General features: G+C 35.8%; 1 protein-coding gene across 1 annotated transcript in view; it reads right to left on the bottom strand.

The window, feature by feature from the left end:
* Positions 1 to 26751, bottom strand: part of Adgrl3 (adhesion G protein-coupled receptor L3) — a 703150-nt gene that overhangs the window by 136114 nt on the left and 540285 nt on the right. Inside the window, exons 10-11 of the mRNA XM_042678231.1 lie at positions 12068 to 12370; positions 9995 to 10098 (exon numbers count right to left, since the gene is read on the bottom strand). Coding sequence (XP_042534165.1) covers positions 9995 to 10098; positions 12068 to 12370 — 407 coding nt within the window. The remainder of the gene's footprint in view (positions 1 to 9994; positions 10099 to 12067; positions 12371 to 26751) is intronic.

The raw sequence follows: 26751 nt of genomic DNA, 5'->3' as shown, positions 1-26751 counted from the left end.
AATTCTTAACTGTATCTTAATTCTCAAAGGTAAGTACAAATTTTTCTTTGCACCTAGCTTAGCAACTCCTAAACTAAGTGAAAGGAAATTGAATACTCACCAATGAACTAAGTGAATACTAATTATTGAGGGGTACAAAATGAATATTCACCAACTGTTAATCCCTGTGAAAATTTTTTCCCTAAATTAAATCTCCGCTTTAAAAAATCATTTTGACTTTCTTTGGCAATTTTTGGAAATTTTCCTCCCAATACATTGAATACTAAATTATTGCCTACTTTCCCATAGTTTCCCTTTCTACAAAGACATGATGATTTTTTCCATATATTCTACAACAGTCAAATTGTCTACATTTCAAAGATGTTAAAAATATGTGTATGTGTATAAACTCTCTCTCTCACTCACACATCCTTCATAAGAAAGACATGGGAGAGCTAAAAATGGAATTGTATCATAAACTCACATAATGAATTGAAACCCCTTTGTACAACTGTATTGGTATAGTACAAAAAGGAAATAAAAAAATCCCCAGAAATAATAGACATAAATGTTTAAAATTTTCTATTCATGCTTTTTCATGAAAGAAAATAAAATAATTTATGACTATATAAAGCTATACCAGACAATAATTTAAAAATATGAAGATCTATTTTGTTAACATTAATCTTCAAAGTATACTCTTAGGAGCTACATAGAAAATGTTAATAACAATATCATATGTATTCATGTATTCATATATGTATATTCTAAATGAATTGAGCAAAGTCTGAAAAGCGAGAAACAATAGTATTCATAAACTACTTTATTGAATGGCAACTTCTTTTTACAACTAAAGATAATAATACAAAGAAAGAAGTTAACATATGGAGATATTTCAAAACTTTAAAAAATCAAGACAGAAAGAGGAAAAAGAAAAGCAGATGAGTGGGGCTAGCTGGAGGCCAAGGAGAGAAGGCCATGGTTTGATTTGATTATTACCTTTGATGGTTTGGAATCTACCCAAACCTTTCTTTGAAAGTGACTAGGATATTTCCTTGACCACCCATAGACCATAACATTTTTTGTTTATGTGTCTGATGCAAGAAATAAAAGTGTTTAGATTAAAAAGAGAAACAGAGACACAAAAGTGGCAACTTTATTTTATAAAATTTTATAAAATTAAATTTTATAAGACTATTAATATGAAGTAATAATGCCTTAAAGTATTATATAGTTAATAACTATAGAAATCATTAAAAACTGTTAAGAGAATTTATAAGATTACTTTAGAAACTTCCACCTAAAACTCTTGTAAAACTTAAATGATTTACATTTTATAAAATGAGTTTCCAAGTCCGAGTGGGGTCATAGTACCTATAATATCTATAAAGTACCAGTTGTATATGTAAATATTTATGATACACAGATTTTTAGAAAGAGGAAAACTATATCTAACTCTATCCATAAGTATCTATAAATCTATGCATCTACCTATGCATCAATTAATGTATGCATGTCTGTATTTACATATCTGCCTATATATATATATATATATATATATATATATATATATATATCATCTATCTATAATCCACCATTTCCAAGATCTGGTCATTTAACTCATATGTTCAATTTTTCTTCAATCAACATTTGAATTTGATGGCGAGGGCAGTGATTGAACTTACATCTTTAGGTACACTAAATCTCTACCCCTGAACCACACCCATCCTCCCAACATTTGTATACTACTGTGCTAATATCTGAGAATATAGTATTAAATAAAGCAGTTTTTCACAACAAGGGTTTTATATTCTAGTGGCAGAAGAGGTATTAAAACCCTATCTATACAATTATATTTATTATTATTATAGTAGGCAATACAGAATCCTAATATGGTTGAATAGTTTTCAGGCATTTTAAATTGGTAGATGAAGTTACTGCATAATTTTGGAAATGCTTCTCAGTGATGGCTGTGGTACAGGAAGAAAATTCCAGCCCTAAATGGCAGTTTTTAGGAGTGAAGGGCACCAGGTCTATAAGATATTGCCCCAAGGTCATTGCCTCTAGATTTTAGGTCATGGGAGAATACAGCAAGGGGTAGTTATTGTTCTAGTTTCAAAATTACATGAAGATTCTGAGAAAAAAGGGATTTAAAAAAGTTATTGCTATTTTAAGGTTGTATATGACAAACCTACAGCCAGCATTATACTTAATGGTGAAAAACTAAAGCCATTTCCTCTTAACTCAGGAACGAGACAAAGATGTCCACTCTCTCCACTTCTCTTCAATCTAGTATTAGAATGCCTCGCTACAACAATAAGACAAGACACAAACATAAAGGGGATCCAAATAGGGAAAGAAAAAGTAAAACTCTCCTTCTTTGCAGATGACATGATCATAGATTCCACTCCCAAATTACTCAAGCTGATTCAAAACTTTGGCAAAGTAGCAGGGTATAAAATTAACCCTCAAAAATTAATGGTTTTTCTGTATGCCAACCATGAGAAAAGTGTGGCTGAAGTTAGGAAAGCAACTCCATTCATAATAGCCCTACAAAAAATAAAATACCTAGGAATTAACCAAAGAAGTGAAGGACCTCTATGATGAAAACTTTAAAAACTTGAAAAAGGAAATAAAAACAGAACTTAGAAAGTGGCAAAAACTCCCATGCTCCTGGATTGGACAGATCAACATCATGAAAATGGCAATACTTCCCAAGGCTATCTACAAATTCAATGCAATACTTATCAATATTCCAACCTCATTCTTCAAGGAAATAGAAGAGGCAATCCAAAAATTCATATGGAACAATAAAAGACCCCGAATAGCAAAAATGCTCCTCAACAGAAAGAACAGTGCTGGAGGAATATCAATACCAAATTTCAAAATCTACTATGAAGCCAAAGTAATCAAAACAGCTTGGTACTGGCACAAGAACAGACCTCAGGACCAAGGGAATACAATTGAAAACCCAGAAATGAACCTACAGACCTATAGCCATCTAATCTTCGATAAGGGAGCTAAAAAAAAATAGAATGGAAGAAAGCAGCCTCTTCAGTAAATGGTGCTGGCAAAATTGGTTAACTACTTGTAGAAAACTAAAGCTAGATCCTTATCTATCACTCTGCACCAGAATCAACTCCAAATGGATCAAAGACCTCAAAGTCAAAGCTGATACTCTGAAAACATTACAGGATGGAATAGGAGAAACCCTAGGTCTCCTTGGCACAGGCCGAAATTTTCTTAATAGAGACCCAGAAACACAACAAATCAAAGAAAGGTTGAACAAATGGGATTGCATAAAATTGCAGAGCTTCTGCATGGCAAAGGACATAGCTAGCAAGATCAATAGAAAGCCCAGGGATTGGGAGAAGATTTTCACTAGCCATACAACAGACAAGGGTCTCATATCTGAAATATACCTGGAACTCAAAAAATTAAATCCCCCTACAACAAATCTTCAAAGAAACAACTGCCCAATAAATAAGTGGGCTAAAGACTTAAAGAGAAACTTCTCCGAAGAGGAAAAAAGGATGGCCCATAGACACATGAAGAAATGCTCAACCTCTCTAGCCATAAAAGAAATGCAAATCAAAACAACATTGAGATACCACTTCACCCCAGTTAGAATGGCTATAATCAAGAACTCTAATAACAACAGATGCTGGAGGGGATGTGGACAGAAGGGAACCTTACTTCATTGTTGGTGGGAGTGTAAACTTGTTCAACCACTTTGGAAAGTAGTATGGAGGTGCCTCAAAAGACTCCACATATAGCTCCCCTATGACCCAGCAATCCCACTTTTGGGCATTTATCCAAATGTTCACAAACAAGACCACACAAAAGCTACTAGCACGACTATGTTTATTGCAGCATTATTTACCATAGCTAAGATATGGAACCAACCCAGATGGCCCTCAGTAGATGAATGGATCAAGAAAATGTGGTATATGGGGCTGGGAAGGTGGCTCAGAGGTAGAGTGCTTGCCTTGCATGCATGAGGCCCTGAGTTCGATTCCTCAGCACCACATAAGCAAAAAGAAAAAAAAGAAAAAAAAAAGAAAATGTGGTATATATACACAATGGAACTCTATGCCTCCATCAGAAAGAATGACATTGCTCCATTTGTTAGGAAATGGAAAGCCTTGGAAAAAATTATATTAAGTAAAGTAAGCCAGTCCCAAAGAAACATAGGTCCCATGGTTTCTCTTATTTGCAATATCTAGTATATGTCTGAGTCAAGCAGAAAAGGTCAGATAAGGTGATGTTAGGGAAATGAACCCTAAGATATGTATTCAAATGTTTTTTTCTTTCATGGGATTGTTTTTAATACATTAATAAGATTATTTCTTTGTTGGTTTGTATGTCCCTCCCCCATGGTATAACCTATGCTTTCACTGTATTTGATGCTGTTATAATTTGTGGAGGGGAAGGGAAAAAAACAAATCATTTAACTAGGGATACAGGTGGACCCATTGCAACAATGAGATGTACAAGTCGTTATGTTGAAAACGAACTTTACAACTTTGGTGGTGGGGGAGGAGGGTTGGATGGGGGGTGAAGGGGAGGATCGGATGGGATGGGAAGGGGAAACAAAGGAGGAGGCTACAATGCTTTATAAGAAATGTACTCATTATCTTGCCCATGTAATTGTAACCCCTCTGTACAGTATTTTCACAATAAAAAAAGTTATTGCTATTATAAAGGTGATATTCAGAAGTTATATTTCCACAAGTCAGGTAATGAGCCCATTTCTTTATGGACAATGTCGCCCTTTCACTCAATAATGGGAATTTTAAGAGGACTGATCTAGTCAGGTTTGTATTGAAATCTAACTTAGAAAGTGGGTTAGAGTGATCATGTATGAACGAAGGGTAGGAGCTATGGGTTAGATCAGGGTGTGGGAAAGGAAAATAGCAAAAGTTTAATCTCAAAGGTTTACACCTTCATTTCACAGATCTCCTGTTTGTTGGACATTTAAAGGAAAGGATGGGAAGGGAGCGGAAGGGACCATGCTCAGATTTTTGGTTTATATAACCTGATGGTGGTGCCAATAACTGGATTTTTCCAAACCTGCAATAATATGACCTCAGTTTTGATTTCTAAACACCTTGTCCATATTTTCTCCAGTGGCATCAGAAAAGTCTCTCTATTTCTGACCACTTTATGCAATTCTCTCCAGTATTATGGACTGTAATGATCTTACTTGTATACAATGTATTCGTGTATCTTAAAACTGCCTCAAATTTTCATGCATGGAGACAAGGTTGAAATAAAATCATTCATAGCTTATTGACATCATTAAAATGTCTACATCTAACATGGTTCCATTAAATTTTACTGTATTTCGTAGAATTAAATGTATGCACAGTTAGAAGTTTTATGAGTTTTCTGCGAGTTAGTAAACTCATGAAAGTATTGATCTGATCTGATTATATCTAGGTGCTGAAAAGGGGAAGGAAACCCTAGAGCTTTAGATAAGGATAATAATAGGACAGACATATCCTATGTGAGTTTTAAATTTTAACACAAATAAAAACAATTTTGATTGAAAATAACTTAGAGCTTATTTTTTTGGAAAGTATATCAACTCTTAAGCAAGAGTCAAAACAATTTATGATGGGTATATTCATGGTGCTTATGTATAAAACTATATAACATCACATCTTTGGAAGATCTACATATTTCATTGTAAATTTGAGTTGAGTGAAGTTTATGAACAAAATATGTCTACCTTATAATTGGCAGTAGGTTAGATAGGTCTAAAGTCTTGGCAACTCTACCAAATGTTCATCAAATTAAGAAACCATTAACATGCCTTCCATTTTCCATAGAAGAAAGTGAAAATGGACATTGCAATTCAAGAAACAAGATTCAGCTTAATCTTTCAGGGTAAATACCTGGTTTATTTTATAATAGAAAAATAGCAATATCACTTCTAGATCTCCAGAACTGTCTTTTAAAATTGCAGGAATAACATCTTATTGTCTGAAAATCTCTAAGTAGCCAGTGTCTGTGCAAAACCAAAAGGGGTTTCCTTTGTTGCAAATAGAGAATTTGCCTGTGACAATTCAGCCAATTCTTTACATAATAGCTGGATCTGGCCATGTAGTGGGAAGCATACCTTACTATGCATGCAAGTAATAAAGAAGCTACTCAAAACTGTGATGTCATGGGATTGTAAATAAAAGAAGACTGCTGAGAGGATAAAGTGCGATGAATTTTTCAAAAGTATGCAAAGTAGAAAATATAAACTGTTTGGAAGAACTGAGTCCAGTCTACAGATCAAACTGTTGCCAGAGTTCTTATAGAAGATGAGAAAACAGGGTATTTTATCACATTTATTTCAGAGGCAAACTCCCAAGCCAATTTACTACCCTTCACTAAAAAACCTGGAAAATGTTTTGGAGAAAATTTGAAGATGTATCTATTTATCCATGTCTTTTTCTGTCTACTTTTCCATCCATCTGTTCATCCACCTATACCCATCAACTCTTCCATTCACCTACCTACTGATCACCCCCTCTTACTTGGGATATGGTCCCATTGGGCGCTTTTAATTTTTCTTTAACAGTTGTGTTTCTTATTAAATAGCATCATTGAGCAATTATTCTAGTGAATCTGTAATGAATTTCTTCATGAATCTGATATTTACATTTAAAGCTTACATTTTCCAGTAAAACATAATCCCCCCTTTCTCATAACATTTAATTCTTAAGGTTACATTACGAAAGTAGCCAAAATTCACTTGCAGCTCTTAGATGGTTGCTAAAGAAAAGCAGCATGATTCATTCCTGTAAAAAGAATGCAAATCTTATTATTGCTTTTTCCAAATAAACTTGTGTCCTAATTAATTGACTTTGTATATAATTAGTGTCTGAAATAGTGCTGGTAAACATGGAACAAATGCTTATACTGAAAGTAATGGTGTTTTCCATTTTACAGATGAGGAACTTGAGACACTATGTCCACTTGTCCACTATGACTAAACTATCAAGAACATCAGGCCAATGCACTTTTCTTTATAATCCCCAGGATTTCATTCTAGGCCTTGTAAAGACACAAAAGAGATTGTTATGGCCTGAATGTTAATGTTGAAACCCATAATATGCATACTGAAATCTAATCCTCAATTAACTAACATTAAAAAGTCAGGAATTCAGAGAGGTGATTGAATCATGAGGGTTCTGCATTTGTGAATGGAATTAGAGACTTATTAGCTTCTTGGTCCCTACCATCACATGAGGATACAATAAGAAGTTGTTGCCTATTTATTTTTTTAATAGAAGTCTCCTAATGGAAACACTGAATCTGCTGGCATCTTAGAATTTCCAGCTACTAGACATAGGAAACAAACTTCTGTTATTAGCTACCTAGTCTACGAATATATGTTACAGCAATCCAAACAGACACAAGAGGCCTCATCTTCCAGAAGACATGCATGCACAACGCACCAAGATATATACATATATAAAACTGTTTTCTTTTAATGAGGTACATGAAGGATGGAGAAGACACGAACGAGAGTTGAGGTGATTGGAGAGAGATGTGTAAGGAAGGAGAGCCAAGATTTAAAACGTGGAGACAACCTGAGGATTGGGGCAGATATGTTTCAAATCCTAGCAATGGCCATGCTCCACTCTTCACTCCCTACCCTTTATTTTGGAGGAAGACATTCTGCTTCCAGTGTTTGGTCACTCCTTTGATCTGGTGAAGCTAGGACTAGTAACAGATGGCTCTGGTTCCTGCTCTGTTCCCTGTAGTTTGTCTATGCTATCTCAATCCTAGTGTAAACAAAGCCTGTATCTGTTGTTGGAATATCAGTGCTGGTCCAAGAGATGCCTTCAGAGGAGGGAGAAAGAAATGGACAAATAACTGAATCCTGCCTGTGGAGTCTCGTCTCCTGATTTCATCAATGGCAATGTTTAAAAGTACAAGGGTTTTGTAGTAATGAAATCAGCTTAAAGCGATCACTGGTACTAAATTAGTCATAAATAGATGTATAAGTGATACAATCATGTACAAAGTTGGACAAAGCAAAGAAATACTAACAGGTTAGATGGGTATTGTAAAACAAGGTACTTATCAAGTATACCAGGTTCCATCAGGGTGAGAGGAGGCCTGCTGTCCATGCCAGCTTTATCACTGAGCCCCTACCCCCACCCCCAGCCACTTTTTGGATAGCACAAAAGCCTCCTGACACACTCTGAAGTTTTTATAAATTTCAAGTATTGTGACAGATTTCCATGGATTAAATTCTCTAATTTTAATATAATATATTCTAACATGACTGTACAGACTCATCATAATTAAGCTGGAATGTTGTGGGAGAACAGGATGTGTTTATTGCAAAACAAACAAACAAAAAAAACCCCATCCTTCCATAAATCAAATGTGCAACAGCTGTCTGGTCTTTGAAAGGAATTATCTCTTTTGTCCTAAGATTAGCAGGGTTGCAGAGGAAAGAAAGGAATTAACTATGATAATCAGTTCAAGTCACCCAGTAATTTCTGCAATGAAATAGTCCAGCCATATTTGGAAATTATCACGAAAACACTCAGCTTTTTAGGTGAATTATTATTGAATTTATATTAACCCTTGGGCTGAGTATCTAGGGAGTATTTTTTTTTAAGTTGCTAATGTAAAAAGATATGCTACTGATCTCTTAATCTGATCACATTCAGCAAGAGTTATTTGCCCTGGGGTCTGAGCTACGTGGTAATAAAATCAAGGGACATAAAAACTGTGGCAGGAACAGTACTGAAATTGGAGAAGCATCATTATGAATAGCAACAAGTATGGAGATGCATATGTAAGAGGGTAACTAGAGTCAATATAACACTATTCTTCCATGATTTAGAGTAAATAGATAGTTATGGCTCATCTGCTGGGTAGATATTTATGGATTATTATCCAGTATATTATGGAAGATAAGCCTGGTTAAAAACAAATAGAGGAAAGAGCAAATGGCACAGGCAGGCTTTTAGGAAGGCCATCATTTGTAATATTTCTCAGGAAAATCTCTTTCAGAAATTCCTCAGCATAGCTAATGTGCCATAGAAGGACTCTCCATTTTAGGAGTGCATAAATCCACATAAATTGCTATAATAAGGATTCATCCCACAGCCCTTTTGGCATAAATGCACATCTGGTCTCTGTTTGTAATGAAATCAATTCAAAGCCCCACAGTGCATTAATAATAAAAATGTTCAACATATTGCAACCAAATAAGCCCTGCAAATTCAAGTCTGCAAGATTCTGTCACACATGTGTGTATTTTAGCACTGATAAATGATTAGGTTACAGAATATTTTTCAAATGACTTAAGATTCGAAAGGTAGAATTTTTTATTATTATAATTATTATATTTCCCACAGGAAAATCCATATGTATGTATGCTAGGCATTTTGCTTGCTTGATTTATAAAGCCTTGTAGACTTTTATATCCCTAGCTCACAAAAGCATAGAAATTTTATTAATAATACAGTTATTGTAAGCTGTACTAGCCTAGCTTAGAGGAAACTCATGGATTTGCATTTTTAAAACAACTGAATTCTGCAGCCTGGACAGAAAAGTCATTGAGACTCCATCTCAACAGAAAAACAGATGGGTGGGATGGTGTATGCTTGTCATCCCAGTTAGAACAGAAAGCATAAAATAAGCAAATCGTATCTCAGTGCATGCTTGGAGAAAGCTGCAAGATCTTATCTCAAAAATAACCAACTCAAAGAATGGCCTAGAGCATGCTTCAGCAACAGAGCACCTGCCTATCCAAAGCAAGGCCCTAAATTCAAGCTCCCTAGTGTCAAAACAAAGAAAACAATAACAACAAACAACTGAATTCTAGAATAGAACCTAGCACATTAGAAGTTGTCTTTAAATCTGAAAGAAATATGAGAACGATATTCCATATTCATTTAAAAAATACCTTGGTTTTTGCTTTCTGCAGTTATAATCAACAACTGCAAAGGATGTAGATTTAATAAAGCCTTCCTATACTGTTCTCCAGATTTACCTTCTGTGTTATGTGATTGACCCAAGGAGAAGAACAGTTGCTGAGGTCTGGTCCCTGGGGATCCCAGATTCCATCCGGAGCAAGGCAAAGGTAAGTTGACACACCTGCAATATGGAAATAAATATGTCCATTTCAAAAAGTCCATTTTCATTAGCATGATTTCATATCCTTAATATGCTTAAAGATAAGCCACAGCAGATATGATATATAATTTAATTGAGATAATGTCCATTAAATGTCAGACACAGTGCCTGGCAAGCAGCTGGCATAGAACAAATGTTATAAACACAACCACTGGATATATTAAAGCACTGGTGGGCAACTCTGCAGGCCTTGGGGAAGAAATGCATGGATGGTATCCAAGTGCAACCTGACTTCAGGTGCTTATTGGTGAATTCTGCGGAGCCAAGACAATAGTTGAGTCTTAAAGAAATCCATTTACAGGGGTATTGTTTGCTTCCTGAAAAGCAAAATCCTGAAGAAAATTTCAAGAAGAAAATGATGCCGTAATGGTGAGGTCAAGGTTTTTAACTGAAGTTATCTGAGAGTGTATTGCAAACATCTGGAAAGGGAGGTCTAGAATCAGCACATAAGGTCCTGTGTTGTCATATATATGTGTTCTGGGAAAACAGTGAAGACCCTTATGAAGAAAAGGGAAGTGAGTAGATTTAGGCTTTAGAAGGAAAACTCTGGTGGCTGAATGTAGGATGAATTTGAAGGTAAGATGGAGAGACTGGCAAGAAGCAATGGCTATAATTCAAGTGAAAAGAAAGAGAAAAGAAAAGACAAAAAAATTAAAAGACAGGACCAGACCAAAGCAGAGTAAATGGTAAAAGGAGAAAGAAAAAAAAAAAAAAAAGAGGACTATAACCTTTAAGACTGTTGATGGCTTCAGAGGGTTTGCTTTAAAACCTGTCCCCAATTTTCACAGGACAATAATGACATATATTGGTAGTGCAAAGTGCTTTCAAATAAAGTGTTTCCCTAATCTTCAAAAGAAATCTCTCAAGTAGGGAAGCTATTATTACTTCTCTTAGAGATGAAGGAACTGAGTCTCTGAGCAAAGACAGAAGACATCATGAATGACTGATTTCAACACCACAGAAAACTTTAGAAATGACCTTTGTTCTCTTTTTCAAAAATGGAAGTAAAATGCTGAATATTTTTTAACTATTTTCTAAAGATAAATATGCACATTTATATAAATCAATATACTCTGATGCTCCTCCCACTCTAATATTTCATAAAATTTGGAATAGTGTGTCCCCATATTGGAACTTTTATATAAATGGTATCTCTGTTAAAAAAGGAATAAAGGGAATAAAGGAAATAAAGCAATTGTTTCTGGGATGTTTCTGCCAAATATTATTTTAAGAAGATCATTGTATATAGCAATGGTGAAATTGGAATATTTCTGTCTTCAAATGGTAAGTAACGATGTGATTGCAATTTGGGAAGATAAGTTGAATCCATAGTAGAACAAGTGAAAGGCTTTCTAGTTCTTAACTGTTCCCTGCAAATCTGGCTTATAGAGATTGGTTTTTGACACTGTTGAGAGTCTTTGAGCATTAAGATATTATGGTGACTGGTAGAGATGGCTAGCTTGCTATTTGTATAATACGAAGAGGTGGTTCAGTGGCCATCATCTCATCCAGATATATTCTACTTAATTTTCTACAACCAATACTGACCACAGCTGGAATGTTGCAAATAGAGGCGACTAGCAGGAAGAGGAAAGAGGAGGTAGATGAGAAAGGAGTCCAGGCATTAAGTTTCATTGTAATTTGATTCCAAGACTTGGCACTGCCTGAAAAGTAAGGATCGCCCAGAAACTCCTGCCAAACTTTCACCTGTCACTTCCACAGGTTGCATTTTCTGCCTCTGAAATATATTGCTTTCACTGTAATTTAGCTGAGTTCAGATTACAATACTAAAATAGGTAGTTAATAGGAATCAAAAGGGGAAAAAAAGGACAAGAGAAGAGAAGAAAAAAAATCCTAGAAAAGGAAGTCAAAATAGTAACAACAACAACAACAAAAGTCACTTTCAACTTTGTGGACTGGACAGGTTTACCTATGGTTCCTGCAGGACATGGCTGCTTTGCTACTTGTCCTTGACGAGTCTTAAACCACATGATTTCCCTGGCTTCCACAGCCTCACAGCTCTCTTCCTGAGCTGGGATTTGGGAGGGTGCTGAGGGCAGGTGTGTAGTGACATCATCAAGTAACTCTACAGCTGGAGATGGGGTGCTGGTACTCCGGTTTCTCCTTCCAGGTACTGATGGGGTGGTGCTACGTCCTGCACTCCAGGTTGTGGTCCGAAGGGTGGTACTGGTGGTTGTACTACCCATTCCAAGAGGGCCTGTGGTAGACATTCCTGAAAGAGAATTAGAGAGAACACCTACATTGGTTGTTCACACTAGGATTGCAGGATGACCCTATAGTGTAGAAACAATTTGTCTGTGACAGTTAAAAGAGTTTTTAGACTCTAAAAATCCTTTACCTCATTTTCACTTTAAAGATGGCAAAAGAATAAAAATAATAAGATACCAGACTGGCACTTGAGTACCAAAACAGCCATTGACCACTGCCAAACATAGACTGGGTCCTCAACTTTAATCATACAAAACAAAATTATAGCAAAACTCAACTCTAGAGTAAGCTTCTTAAGACTCTCAGCCTTTTGGACAATTAGAGGATTAAATCCTTAAGCCCTCTACTTAGAATGTTCCAACTTGGCATAGAAACAAAAAAGAATTGTATACTATTATATACAAATCTTTGTTGACACTAGGCAAGATGATTTTCTAAATCTGAAAGAAATAGGTAACAAGCAAAAGGAAAAACAAAACAAAACAAAAAATAAACAAGCAAACAAAACCCAGACACCAAAGCACCCACAACCTAAAAAAAAAAGAGACAGAGAGCAACTCTGCATATAATTCCCTTATTGCATATTAGAGTGTTGATCTATCCTAACTCTTGACAAATAATCCTTGTTAACAAAGCTTTAAAACTTGATAATTATTGGTGTAAGTACAAACAGTTAGTTCCCAAGACATTATGCTTCTAATTTACTTTTTCTAAGTTCCAATATAAAGTAGCTAGAGTTTTTGATAAGATATAAGAAGTTGTGAACCTATACCTCCTAATGGTATCATTTTAGACAATTCTTTTTCTGGAAAATAAAATTCATGTTTATATCATAGGACTGCAAAACTACACCATTCTAGGCATGAATTACTAATTGTAAGAGCTAAGCTCTTACAAGACAAGCATTAGCATTCAAGCTTATAATCTTAGCTACAGAAAGTTGAGATTTAAAGGATCAAGTTTCAAAGTCAAACCCAGGCACAAAAAATCTATGAGATTCCATCTCCAATTATCAAGCAAAAACTAGGACTGATGACTGATAGTATGGCTCAAGTGGTAGATCACCAGCCAAGTGAGTACAAAGTTCTCAGTTTCATTATCAGACTTGGCAATTGTTTTTTTTAAGTAAAACTAATACTGTCATTCTACTATCAATATATTTAGGGGCATTGTCTCTACCCTGGTACACTGTCACTCACAATTAAAAATGGATAGATAGCCCTTTGATGAGCTTCCAGCTTTATTTAGAGGAGGTTAAGTATCATATACCAGAAGACACATCTTCACAAAATCTTTGCTGCCTTTTAAAGAGTCCCAGGTGTATCCCAGTGCATTTGATGTATATAAAACTTTTAAATCTAGCAGAGATACTTTAGGGGCAGAGAGTATTTTACTGTTACCAGAAGTTATGTCATCTGGTTATGTCCTTTTGTCCTTTGTTTTCCCTCCCTCCCTTCCTTCTCAACTATCCACTCTCTGTCTGCTTTCCATGAGAAACAAAGGGAAAGGTGGAAGGGAAGGTAGTTCCTAAGGACATCTACTCCAAATGCATACAAGAAGCCCAGTGTCTTTCTTAGCTTTCTTCTTTGTGGACTGTATACTCAAGACAACTTTTGTTGATTTTGTGGCAATACACTATGTGAAATCCATCTATTTTCATCTCTTCCCAATCACCACTATCTACATTGAATTCACCATCATTAATGAATAAATACATCCTCTTTCTTTCCTTCCTTCCTTCTTTCCTTCTTCCTTTCTTCCTTCCTTCCTTCCTTCCTTCCTTCCTTCCTTCCTTCCTTCCTTCCTTCCTTCCTTCCTTCCTTCCTTCCTTCCTTCCTTCCTTCCTTTCTTTCTTATTCTGCTAGAAGCAATAACAGATAACAGTTTGGGATTTTAAAAAGAAAACAATTATTGATCCTAAAGACATGACACAATTCAAACACAAAACTCAAAAATTTATTGCAGAAGGACTGGGAAGGTGGCTCAGTGATAGACTGCTTGCCTTGCACGCATGAGGCCCTGGGTTCGATTCCTCAGCACCACATAAGCAGAAAAAGCCAGAAGTGACACTGTGACTCAAGTGATAGAGTGCTAGCCTTGAACAGAATTGCTGAAGGACAGCGCCCAGGCCCAGAGTTCAGGCCCCATGACAGGCAAAAAAACAAAAACAAAAAACAAACAACAAAAACCCCCAAAACAAACAAACAAAAAATCCTGTTGCAGAATATTACATGAAATTTCTATTTAAAGTTATAAATGATTGGGATGGGTGGTGAGATAAGTGATAGATGGTTTAACTCCCATATGCAAGGCTTAGGCTCTAATCCCCAACTCCTAAAGGAAAACAAGACAAAAAATAATAAATAATAAGCTAGGCATAGAGATTTCTGATTGTGATCCCTTCTACTAGGAGCCAGAGATAAGAGGATCACAAGCTCAAGGTCAGTTGAGCAAAGTTATAGAGTCTCTACCTCAACAATTAAAAAAAAAAAATAAGAAAAAGAGTTGGAGGAATGCAATGAGGGGTAGAATATGTGTTTGATTCTCAACCTCACAAAAAAAAGCTATAAACAATAAAAATAGTATTATATGTATATTACATGGGAATATGTTAATGCAGTATTTCATAAACATTAAATAAGATCAGAATACTTAATAAATAGATTAAAGCAGAATTAAGGAAGTGGAAAAACCTCCCATGCTCCTGGATAGGGAGGATTAACATCATGAAAATGGCAATACTGCCAAAGGCTATCTACAAATTCACCATTAATATCTCAATTTCATTCTTCAATGAAATAGAAGAAGCAACACCAAATTCATATAGAACAATAAAAGAACCCAAATAGCAAAAGCAATCTTTAGCAGAAAGAACAGTGCTGGAGGAATATCAATATCAAATTTCAAACTCTACTACAAAGCCATTGTAATCAAAACAGTTTGGTACTAGCACAAGAACAGACCTGAAGACCAATGGAATAGAATTGAAGACCCCGAAATGAACCCACAGACCTATAGCCCCCTAATCCTCGATAAGGGAGCTGAAACATTAAAATGGAAGAAAGACAGCATCTTCATTAATGATGCTGGCCAAATTGGTTAAACACCTGCAGAAAACTAAAACTAAATCCTTATATATCACCCTGCACCAGAATCAACTCCAAATGGATCAAAGACTTGGCAGACAAAGCAAACACCCCGAAAACATTACAGGAAGGAATAGGAAAAACTCTAGGGCTTCTTAGCACAGGCCAAAATTTTCTTAATAAAGACCCAGAAACACAATAAATAAAAAAAGGCTAGACAATTGGGATTGAATGAAACTGCAGAGGTTCTGCATGACAAAGGACATAGCTAGCTAGATCAACAGAAAGCCCATGGATTGAGAGAAGATCTTCCCTAGCCATACAACGGACAAGGGTCTCATATCTAAAAGATTCTTGTGACTCAAAAACAAGAACAAACCCTCAAAGAAACAACTGTCTGATAAATAAGTGATCTAAAGACTTAAAGAGAGACTTCTGAAGAGGAAATAACAATGGCCAATAGACACATGAAGAAATGCTCAATCTCTCTTGCCATAAAAGAAATGGAAATCAAAACAACATTGAGATTCCACCTCACCCCAGTTAGAATGGCTATTATCAAGAAATTGAATGACAACAGATGTTGGAGTGGATGTGGTCAAAAGGGAAACATTTACTGCTTTGTTGGTAGGAGTGTAAACTTGTTCAACCACTTTGGAAATCAGTATGGAGATTCCTCAAAAGAGTCCACATAGAGCTCCCTCATGACCCAACCCAGCAATCTTACTTTTGGGCATTTACCCAAAAGATCAAAAATAAGGCCATACTAAAGCTACCAGCACAACTATGTTTATTACAGCATTATTTACCATAGCTAAGCTATGGAACTAACTCAGATACCCCTCAGTAGATAAATGGATGAAGAAAATGTGATACACACACACACACACACACACACACACACACACACACACACACACACACACACACTGGAATTCTCTGCCTCCATCAGAAAGAATGGCATCGCCTCATTTGTTAGGATATGGAAAGAGTTGGAAAAAAATATTAAGTGAAGTAAACCAGACCCAAAGAAACATAGGTCCCGTGGTTTTCCTTATTTGCAATAACTAGTATATGTCTAGGACAAGCAGAAAAGGTCAAAAGCTATGTACATATGACCATATAAGTTAATGCTAAATGAAATGAACCCCAAGATAGGGACACACAGGTTTTACCTTTCTTGCTGTTATTTTTAATGTACTTATAATGTACTATGTGATTTTTTTTGTTTCTTTTGTATGTTCTTCCCCCAGAGTATAACCCCTGATTTCACTGTATTTAATTCCAGTGCCCTACATCTTGTATATACATTTTTCTAATTTGGGGAGGGGAAGGGAAATAACAAAATGCTGAAATAAGGATACTGGTTGACACATTGTAGCAATGAGATGTACAAGACACTATTTTGAAAATGAACATTATAACTTCAGGCAGGCAAAGTGAGGAGGAGTTGGGGAAGTGGAGAGGGAAGGAATGGTAGGAATAAAACAAAGGAGAGGTAAATAATACTCTAGAGGAAAATGTACACATTACTTTATGCATGTAACTGTAACCCCTCTGTACAGTATCTTTGCAATAAAAAATATATAAAATAATATTTAATAAATTGAAAATAAATCACTTGACCCTTTTCACTGTTATCTGTAAAAAAAGGCACAACAATGATGACACTGCTGGTATGTAAAAATGTTTTTGTTCAAATATTTTTTAGATGATGAAAAGTTCTTTTCAATTTCTCAACACCAAGGGGAGTAATAAGGCAGCAGTTAAAATCTTAACACCAAGTGTTTTCTCAGACTCAAAAGATTAATTTAAATAATACCAGCTTCCAATGATAATTGTGTTGACCATTTTGAATAATTTTATATTTCTTGACAGGTGCTACAGTCCTTTCATTGATACCCAGCTCTCGTTCATTTTTCAAATAAAGCATTACAAGTTCCCTGACTTTCTTAATTCAAAATGGAAAGGCAGAGTCTTACAGTAGTTACCTCTTATTAACTAAAGAATCTCATGCTCAAATTAGTGTGTTCTGAAAAAGAAATCTCTGAACTAGAGGAAAAATTATTTCTAAAATAGAAGCTGTTTTCCCATTGTCTTTCTTCTCTTCTTGAGAGTTATGTAAGTACTGGAGAATGCTTTCAAAATGAACGTGCTTTCTTCTGCTAGGTATTATAATTAATATATACCTAGCTGTGGGAAGATTTCTTCAGTAATCATTTTCATTGTAAAGCTGCATTGTTCTGCATATGACAAGCAGGTTCTCCAAAGTTGCTACCCACCACGAATGGCACATTACCACATTTTTGCTTGCTGTGACTCTAGACTTTCCAATAAATTTGTCTTTTAGCATTGCTTTCCCTGTCAGCTGCCCATAACTACACTGGTAGCTGAGATCAGAAGGACTGAGGTTTGAAGCAATTCCAGGCATACAGTCAAGATCCCTTCTTAGCCAATAGCTAGGCACAATGGTGTGCACCTCTCATCCTAACTGTGACTGGAATCCTAAAACAGGTGGACTATGGACCAAGTACAAGGCTAGAAAGAAAGTGAGACTACCTCAAACATTGAACATCAGATACCAGTTGTTTCATCTGTCATCCTAGCTACGTAGAAGGCTTAAATATTGAGGATTTTGGTTCAAGGGAAGCCTGGGCAGAAAGCTCTCTCGACTGCATTTCCAAATAATTAACAAGAAGCAGAATTGGAAGCAAAGCTCAACTGGTAGAGCACCGGCCAAGCAAGCCCAAATTCAAAATCAAGTTCCACTAAAGAAAAGGAAAAAATTTCCTCCTTTGAACCCATCAAAAATCATTTTAATTCTCCTGTCCCTCAGTCTTCATTATCCAGACCTTAATTCCCTCAGGATTTATTTTATTTTATTTACTTTTTCCTCCAGCGTATATTGAAAAAAAAATACTATTTTGACAGTATACCTTATGGAGTTTACCGGTTTTAAAAAAAAAACAACTATGCAAATATCAATTGTATAACACTTTTTTGCACAACTTTCTTTGTCTCTACTATTACTTCATTTAATTTGGACCCCAAAATGAAGAGTCATTACATTTGTGAATTCCAAATTTTAACAATGACAAATCTTAGCCTGAAATTAAAAGTGAATAATAACAATGTAAGTATGAAGAAATGGTACCTTCTGGCCTACATTCCATGTTATTATTCACCTACTATTGATTGCATATGTTTGAAAGATGCCCAGAACTAAGGAAATAGAGGAAGGACTGCAAATTTCAAGCTAGAGTGGGCTACATAGATTTTTTTTTGGTCTTGAAGCATCCAAGGCTAAGCTGAGGTCAGTGGTAGAACTCTTGCCTACCATGTAAAAAATCCTGTGTTCTAATATTGCAAAATAAACAAGCAAAAAAGATACTTCACATTCTGAATTGCTTTATGTATTCCACAATTTTTAGACCTACATAATCTTTTAGGAAAAGGCTGAATGAATAAATAGGTTGTACTAAAGCATTACTATTCATGATTACAAAACATCGACTATTTGTAGTAAACATATTTGTTTAAAAATGAATCAAGTCAGAATATAAAACTATGCATCTTTGCATAAATTTCACTGTTGCATAAGTGTTTAGCCAGCTTCATGAAGGCCATGGCTTTTCTCCCCCTGATTCTCTTCATCTTCCTCCTTTCTCCCAACCATAGGTAGTTCTCTTCATGGTTTTCACATTACAAACTTTCTTTTGTGTTAACTTAAGTCCAACAGACAGTATTTTGGCAGGGTACAGAAACATTTCCTCCTCCTACCCTCCCAGTGTTGATTTGAATCCAAATCAATTACTGAAGAAAGCTTCCCTAGGGCCAGAGAGAGGAAGTAAGAAAACTACAACCATCTCTGTGCTGCAGGTGGCTTTTGGCCCCATGGTACAGACAACCTGTACGTAGAATGAGGCAACAATCCTTTTGCAGAGCAGTAGAGACAGCAGGTTTGATTAAAAGTACTTTTTAAAAATGAGCATAAATATTACCCATCACAAAGTTATCTAATTCTTTCCAGATTCCTTTTATAATACTTAGCTAATGACCTCTTGGATCTCTATAGACTATCATCCATGGGATGTCATTATTATTTTCTGTAATGTGATCCACTTATATTTTCTCTTTATTTCCTAGGCCATTATCATCACTGGGAATAGAGCAAATTAATTGTTTTAATAAACATGAAATTATAATGGCCTTATTATATAAGATAATATGCTAAAATGTAGTTTTAAGGCATTTTATTAAAATTATCTGCTACATATTTAAGACCCTACAGTGGCAGAAATTTATGGGGTGTTTTGTATACATGGTATAATTTATGCTATCAACAGCCATTGGATGTGTGTTCTCATCCACATTATGGAGATGAAAGAAGAAGTCAAATTAAACAATTTTCCCAAGTTACCGAGCTGGTAAGTCTAGCCAACTCTCTTCCTTTACATTGAACCCATGCTCTTTGTTTCTGGAAGTGTATAGAGAAAAAAAATATATGTGTGTATGTGTGTGCGTACGTGTGTGTGCCTGCATGTGTATATTTATGTATATGTGGGTAAAACTCTTAATATAAAGATTCTCTATGGTCCAGACTAGTGGGGAACTACTTGAATCTATATTATGGACCAAGCAACATTATGTCATTATATAGGGACTGAGCTACTCAGATCTGAGAAATAAAATGGTCTACTCTTCAGAATTCCTATTTTACAAGGAGTGAAAACATTATGAGATTCAGTAAACTTCCAAGTTCATAAGAAGACCAGAGGAACCAGCAAGGCACAGAGCCAGAGACTTGATTCTTCACCACACTAACTGGTCTATTGAGAAGCCATACTTGGTCTGTGAGAAAGTAGGCCCTACTGTTGAGAGAAGAAAAAATCTTTATGCAGATAATTTGTGCCGTGGCATTTCTAATCCATTCATTAAGAACTCAGGAACACAAGGTAAGGCCTAACTGTGGATTCTAGAAAACCTAATATAGTATTCAGCCTATGAATGGACAATATTATTGTCAACCAATATTGCAGCTCTGGTAGTTTTCATGCATTTATTATGCACCATCAATGTTCTGAACATCTTCATATATAACTGAAGTACAGAGAAGAGGATTTTAATACAAATGGCTTCACACATAAATGGAGTAAAGAGAGGTGAAGTAAATTTCCCAGCCCTCGACCATTGCTAATGTTTTAATGATTTTAATATAAGCAGCTTGAATCCAGGTTTTCTGTGCATCCATACTCCCATGGAGTGGTAAAGGTTTGAAGCTGTTGTTGTTGGTTTTAATATGTCAGAGTGTTCATGTATTGCATGCCTACAAATGACCAAACGCTGGGAATTACAAGACTAATTCGGCCCACCTACATCTATTACTCAACTTCCTTGTGAGAGACATACTAGAAATGAACTGCTGAGTGTAATTTTCCACAGGCTTTCTATAAAAGGCTGCATAGGAAAAGCCTTTAAAGAAGAACAAACTACATTCATTCATCTGATTCACATATATGCCTTCAACAAGACCCCAAGTTGTGACACACTGAAAGGAAAATTTGTAAGAATCGTTTTTTGTTGATTCTTTCTTTTTTTGTTTGTTTGCTTTTTTTCTTTACAAAACACTGAAAGGTAAATTTGTTAGAAACTTCTTTGTTGTTCTTTTTGTTGTTGTTGTTGTTTTTCTTTTATTTGTTTTTTTCCCCATTGGTTGTGGGGCTTGAACTCTGGGCCCATGAGCTGTCCCTGAACTCTTTTGTTCAAGGCTAGTGCTCTACCACTTTGCCACAGTTCCACTTCCTTTTCTGGAGGTTAATGGAGAAAAGAGTCTCAAAGAGGGCTTCTCTGCCCAAGCTGGCTTGAACTGAGATCAAATCTCAGCCTCCTGAGTGGCTAGGATTACAGGCATGAGCCACCAGCATCTGACCATAAAAATCTTGAAATGAATAAAATACTGTAAATGTAGCACAAATGTCACCTCTTATAATATAATGAGATAAATAGTCCACCATTTAAAAGAGATTAACCTCTGCCACTTAAGTTTTTAAAAAATTATTTCTCCTGTGGTGATATGGATTAAACCCAGGACCTTCCACAAACTAGGAAAGTGTTTTGCCACTGAGCTGTATCCCCATGTCTGCCTTTGAGTTTTAAGTAGAAATTACCCACGAATCACACGAGAACAAACAAACAAAAATATATATACTAAAGTTATAAAGTGCTTTGCAAAGTATATGACTAAGACTGTTGAGTAAGATTACTAAACAGTTACTACTAGTATAAATATTGTTTTTTGTTCCTTCAAGCCAACCAAGAAATATTGATCAGTTACTATGTACTATATACTTTTTAAGTATTTATTTAAAATGGAAAAATAGTTTGAGATGCAACAGTAAAAGAAGATTCCTGATACAGATGTAGAGAACTTGCCTAGCAAACAAAAATTCCTGAGTTCAATCCCCAGTAAACCAACTAAACACAAGTACTGTTATCAGTACATATATCTTAGCATTCTGCTTTTTAAAAAAATGCTAAACATTTTAATTAATAGGGACTTAAAACTTTAGTGGTAATAGAAACATGACAAATTGGGGAATTCAGTTTGGTGGAGTTAGAGTGTATTGATTTCTCAATAAACAGTAAAATATTCCAAGAGCATAAGTGGCTGAATTGATGTGTGTCTAGAATTATTATTTACCCTTAGCCTTAATATCACATTTTATTTTCTTACTTTAGACATCACTATTATCTACTTGTCAGAATTACTAGCTCATATTTCTAGTGAAATATGCTTTATAATTAACTTGGGAATTGTAATTTACCTATAAGATATAGAAATATCTGCATAGAAATGGTGTGTGTGATTTAGTTATGGGATGTATGAAGTTAAAACAAACTTTAAAAATAAAAATAAAATTATCTTCCACAGTTGGAAATGGTAAATTCAGAGTAATAAGTAGTGAAAGCTCAAGATTTAAGATCTAAGTAATTTTTCAGTGTTTATTTTTCAGAATGCTGTTTAAGTAACTTTGATCACAGATGTTTGGGAATACCTATTTCTTGTCACTCTTATGTGTGTAGCACTTCTAAGAAACTAGTGAGAGGTAAGTTTCTACTTCAGGGTGACAACTGTTGTATGCTATGTTTTGCTGTTTGGGGTTAGAGTCTGGAAAGAGGAAAGGTTTAATATTACTTTCTAAGTACCTTAAAACTTTAAAAGAAAAAAATTATAGCATTGAGTTTTCATCAGATAAACAGCACATTACTTGGTGCTGTCATAGAAAACAGGAGTTCCTATATACTAGGCTACTTTTATTTATTTATTTTTAATGTTTTTTTATTGTGAAAATACTGTACAGAGGGGTTACAATTACATAAGCAAGGTAATGAGTACATTTCTTATCAAGCATTGTTCACTCCTCCTTTGTTTCCCCTTACCATCCTTGCCTTCCCATCTCCCTGCCCCCTAATTTTTTTTGTTTTTGTTTTTATCCATGGGAAAATGATTCTTAAACCCAAGTAAAAACCACATGTGTGTTGCAATGTCCTCTACAACACTTAATAATCAGTGCACAGCATATATGCTTGATAGGGAATAAAGTCTTTCTGGCACAATCACACTTAAATCACATGACTGAGTGCAAGGAAATGACATTCTTCCTTGTGTTTCAGCCAAGTACACCTGCCACCTGGGAGCAACTCAGTGGCTGCAAGATGTATGATAGACTACTTATTTCTCTTATTTTTTAATTTTATTGGTAAGATGCTGTACTGAGGGGTTATAGTTAGGAGTAAGGTATGTAACTATATATGTCGATCATTGGATCATTGTTACCTCTTTCCTTCATTCCTTGTTGTTGTCCCACTAACCCTCCCCTTCCCCCCTCCCGGATTCCACCCCTCCTCCCTCCCCCCTCCCCACTGCCTGTCCTCTGTGTATCCTTGTTGCAATAGGTCATTCTGTGTCCTTGTTCCAGCATTTTGTTATTCCCCTTCCCCTCCCTAGATTAGACATATGTATAAACAAGATGCAGGGTACAGAAATCAAGTACAGTGACAACAAGGGATATGCCATAAGGGAAAGAACATACAAAGGAAATAACAACAACAACAACAAATAAAATCACATGGTACATTTAAAACAATAACAATAAAGACAGACCTCTTAATGTGGTACATATATACAATGGAATTCTATGCTTCCATCAGAAAGAAGACCTTCCCATTTGTGAAGAAATGGAAAGACTTGGAAAAATTAATATTAAGTGAAGTTACCCAGTCCAAAGAAATTTAGGTTGCATGGTTTCCCTCATTTGTAATAATTAGTATACATATAGGATAATCTTATCAGATGAGCTGAAAAGCTCAAAAACCATGAACAAATGACCATATAAGATGAGGCTTAGTGAAATGAACCCCAAGATATAGACACAAGGTCTGTCTTTATTATTAGTTTGTAGAATACTTATTTCCAAAGCATATTCAAAGGATTTATAATATACTAATGTGTCTTCATTCTTGTGTGTGTGTGTGTGTGTGTGTGTGTGTGTGTGTGTGTGTGTGTGTGTGTGTGTTGGTTCTGTGACTTGAACTCAAAGCCTAAGTGCTATCCCTGAGCTTTTTGTGCTCAAGGGTAACATCTTACCAATTGAACTACAGCTCTGCTTCTGTTTTTTTTGGTGGCTAATTGGAGAATCTCACAGACATTTCCTATTTGGGCTGGCTTGGAACTTCACTTCTCAGACCTTAGCCTTTCAAATATCGAGGATTATAGGAGTGAACCACTATTACTAGGTTTCTTAATTACATTTTTAATGTGATAGTTTGATTGAAAACTTGGATCACCACTTCAGACCAAACTTTATACAATAAATATATTATTATAAATTTAAAAATTTACTTGCACAATTTTAATCACTTTAAATCAGATGTCAGAAATTATAGACCTAGAGTTCAAGTACTCATGTAGATATTACAAAGTCACAACTGTTTTCATCTATGATAACAGACAGGTTAGGAATGACTTATTCCGAATTAATGATGAAGAGGTCAGTAATTAGGCCCCAGGGATTTTCTGATATAGATTTAGGAAGCGAATTCTGAATATTCATAACTAAGGCAAACATCAATTAGTTCTCAGACTGAGAACTTAGTAACTTCTCAGTCACCTATGCATCAATTCATTTTTCTTCTATAGTCACAGCAAACCATTCCTCCTACTGCTCACCCTTTAAAGAGTAATAAAATCACCTCTATTTTTTCTGTTTTCTTTTGAAGAAGATAATTGCACAACAGCAATAACTTCACCAAGCAAGCAAATTGCTTAGGGAAATCCAGAGTTTAACATCCTAGAACCACATCCTGAAGAACATGTACAAAGATGTGTCAAAATTTGTGTAAGGTTCTCTGAACACCAAAGATTAGCTGCAACAGAGTATTATAAAGACAGGGTTGGGGTTATAATACAGCATTTGTGGGATGGAGAGAGGAGAAACGGAGGAAGGAGTGGGAAAGAAGGACAAAGAGGAAGGAAGAAGAGAAAAGATTAAGGGGAGGAAGAGATGGGGAAAGAAGAGGAAGAGGGCAGGGAAGGAGAGGAGGAGTGGAGGGGAAAGAGACGCTAAGACTGCTATTCTACCTTGCAGCAAATATTCTTTGTCTTTACAGCATATGAACATAGAAACAGAGGAGGGGCTTAATTACTAGTCTTTGAAGAAATGTACTTGAATGTCAGCTCTGATTAACTCCAAAAGGTTAACACTGAGTCTCACAAATCTGATCACTGATCCAGCGATCATCTTATTTTTTTCCACTGTAACCTGTCTGTTGTATTTAAAAAAGAAACCACTTAAATTTTTTAAATACTTATAGGAAGTTTTAAAAAATAGTACAAAAAATTCCTAAATCCATATCCTGTCAATGGTTTTGACCTATATAGTTACAGTATCACATCAAAGCCAGGACACAGACAACAGCACAGTTGGTAACTTGACTCCAGGCATATTTAGTTTTCGCCTCTTATGAACTTAGTTGTGTCCTGCCCCATTTTTATGTTGAAATCCTAACCCCAAGTAACTCCAGAACATTCTCCTTATTAGAAGAGGAAATTAGGTCACAAGCAACACAGACCAAAGGAGGACCACGTGATGTCAATGTGGTCATTTACAGTCTACGAACAGCAGCCTTCAAAGAAACCAAACCTGTAGACATCTTGATCATGGACTTCCAGAACTGTGATAAAATAAATGTCTTTTGTTTAAGCCAGTCTCGAGTATTTTTCTACAGCATCACTTGCAAGTGAAAATACTAGTATTTTTTAATAATGTGTATAGGGGTGTGTGTGTGATTCTCTGCAATGTTCTATACTGGCTTGCATGCCTGCCATTCTGTTCACAATGCAGAACTGTTTCAGCATTGCCTTTTCTGCCTCTTTGTATTCATCCCTGCTCACCCAAATCCTATGGTTGGCAGCTGTTAATCTATTCTCTGTAGGTATAGTTTCATTGTCTCTAGCATGTTATATAAATGGACTCATCCTACATGAAACCTTTCGAGATGAGCTTTTTCTGGGAAGCGTAATAATGGTCTTGGGGTCCACTCAAGTTGTTTCATGTGTCAGTGGTGAAATTATCTCTGGATATCACTGCACAAACCCCTATAATCTATCTTTCACCTTGGCGCTGGTGTGGTCTTTGAGAAGTGCAAATAGCATGCTGACTCCCTTCAAAAAGTACCCAGCTGACAGTACCAATTCTAAATCCTCAAACAGAGACTCTCTCTGGCTGCCATGCTCTCTGGCTTCAGGTAGGCTGGCTTTGCTTGAGTGCTTTCTTCTGGATGTAAGGCCACCCTTATACTTGTTTACCACTTGCAGAATATATCCAAGATAGTGGGATGTATATGGTTATGCCCACATCAATGTTACCCAGTACAACTATTAGATTGATAAATGAGCCCTTCCTAATTCTAACTCAGTTTATCTCTAAAGACTAAAGGCCAAAATTTTTTCATTAAGTAAGCTATCAAAACTGATAGGATTGATGACAGGGGAAACTGGTAGGATCTAGAATTGCTTCCAACCCCAGGATGGAGCTGTGGCTCAAGTGGTAGAGAACATCAGCCATAGCAAGCCTGTAACCCAAATCTAAATCCCACTACTGAAAAAAAAAAAAGAATTCTCAACTTCGCTTGTAAATTATAATATAATTATCTAATTTTTATATTAACTGTCATACCTACCAGCTGTCCTCATCAGGAAACATGAGATCATAAAACAAGCTGATGCTTGAGTTCTGGG

Source organism: Dipodomys spectabilis, unplaced genomic scaffold (genome assembly GCF_019054845.1).
Source record: "Dipodomys spectabilis isolate Male_0828 unplaced genomic scaffold, ASM1905484v1 ptg000043l, whole genome shotgun sequence".
In the NCBI taxonomy this organism is placed as follows: Eukaryota; Metazoa; Chordata; class Mammalia; order Rodentia; family Heteromyidae; genus Dipodomys; species Dipodomys spectabilis.
This window is presented reverse-complemented; position numbering and strand designations above follow the sequence as displayed.